At 49.7% G+C, this 744-nt stretch overlaps 1 protein-coding gene across 1 annotated transcript in view; it reads right to left on the reverse strand.

Moving 5' to 3' along the window:
* The window catches only part of LOC103212482 (serine/threonine-protein phosphatase 4 regulatory subunit 3-like), a 2431-nt gene extending 2178 nt beyond the window's left edge, over positions 1–253 (reverse strand). The window contains exon 1 of the mRNA XM_042783373.1: positions 2–253. Coding sequence (XP_042639307.1) covers positions 2–253 — 252 coding nt within the window. The remainder of the gene's footprint in view (position 1) is intronic.
* Between the last annotated feature and the right edge of the window lie 491 nt (positions 254–744).

The following is a 744-nucleotide window of genomic DNA, read 5'->3' on the forward strand; positions in this document are numbered from 1 at the left end:
GAAAACACAGCGCCAGCTGATGGTTCTCCCTTTCTGACCAAATAATCCATGACCCTGGTTGTTTCTGATAGGGCGTGTGTGGGTATATCTTTAACATCAAGATCAAAGCGCCACTGACCTCAGACCAAATTAGCAGCGACGGCTCCTGGGACATGTCCATGAAACTGCATGTGATCAACCCAGTGCCTAGGTTGTCCCATTGCTGGTTATCGTTCAGGATATAGACTTTCACGCGGGGCCGCTCAAGGGCCATGATTATCTTTGGCCTTGCCTCCTCGGCTCCAACGGCGCCGTGTTCTGTAAATTAACAGCGGCTGCCTAGCGATGGCGACGGTGGCCGAAGCGGTAGTTGGGAAAATCGAATCAGAAGGTTAAGGCAGCGGCGGCGGCACTGGCACAGGAAAGGCCCAAGGTAATCAGGGTTCTCCTGGAGTCCCTACTACTTCTCTTGTCCCCCATCTCTTGCCCTTCAACCTCCTCCCCTTCCACTTTGCCCTCCCCGCCCCCAAATTCTCTCAATATGAGTTTAAAATGAGTCTCTGAACATGTTCTAGGCTGTCTAGGAGAGCTTCATCCTGGCAGCATTTTTATTTTCCCCCAGGATTCTGCCCAAAAAGACTATAGTTGTATTACATGAACATTACGGAAGTTACTACATGAAATTGCAGAAAGATTTTCTCTAGTCCTGGAATAAACCCCGATACATGGTAATGCAGGTTGCCGCCAAGCTTAGATCTGCACCTT

Source organism: Orycteropus afer, unplaced genomic scaffold (assembly GCF_000298275.1).
Source record: "Orycteropus afer afer isolate SDZICR_OR568_19922 unplaced genomic scaffold, OryAfe1.0 scaffold00981, whole genome shotgun sequence".
Classification (NCBI taxonomy): domain Eukaryota; kingdom Metazoa; phylum Chordata; class Mammalia; order Tubulidentata; family Orycteropodidae; genus Orycteropus; species Orycteropus afer.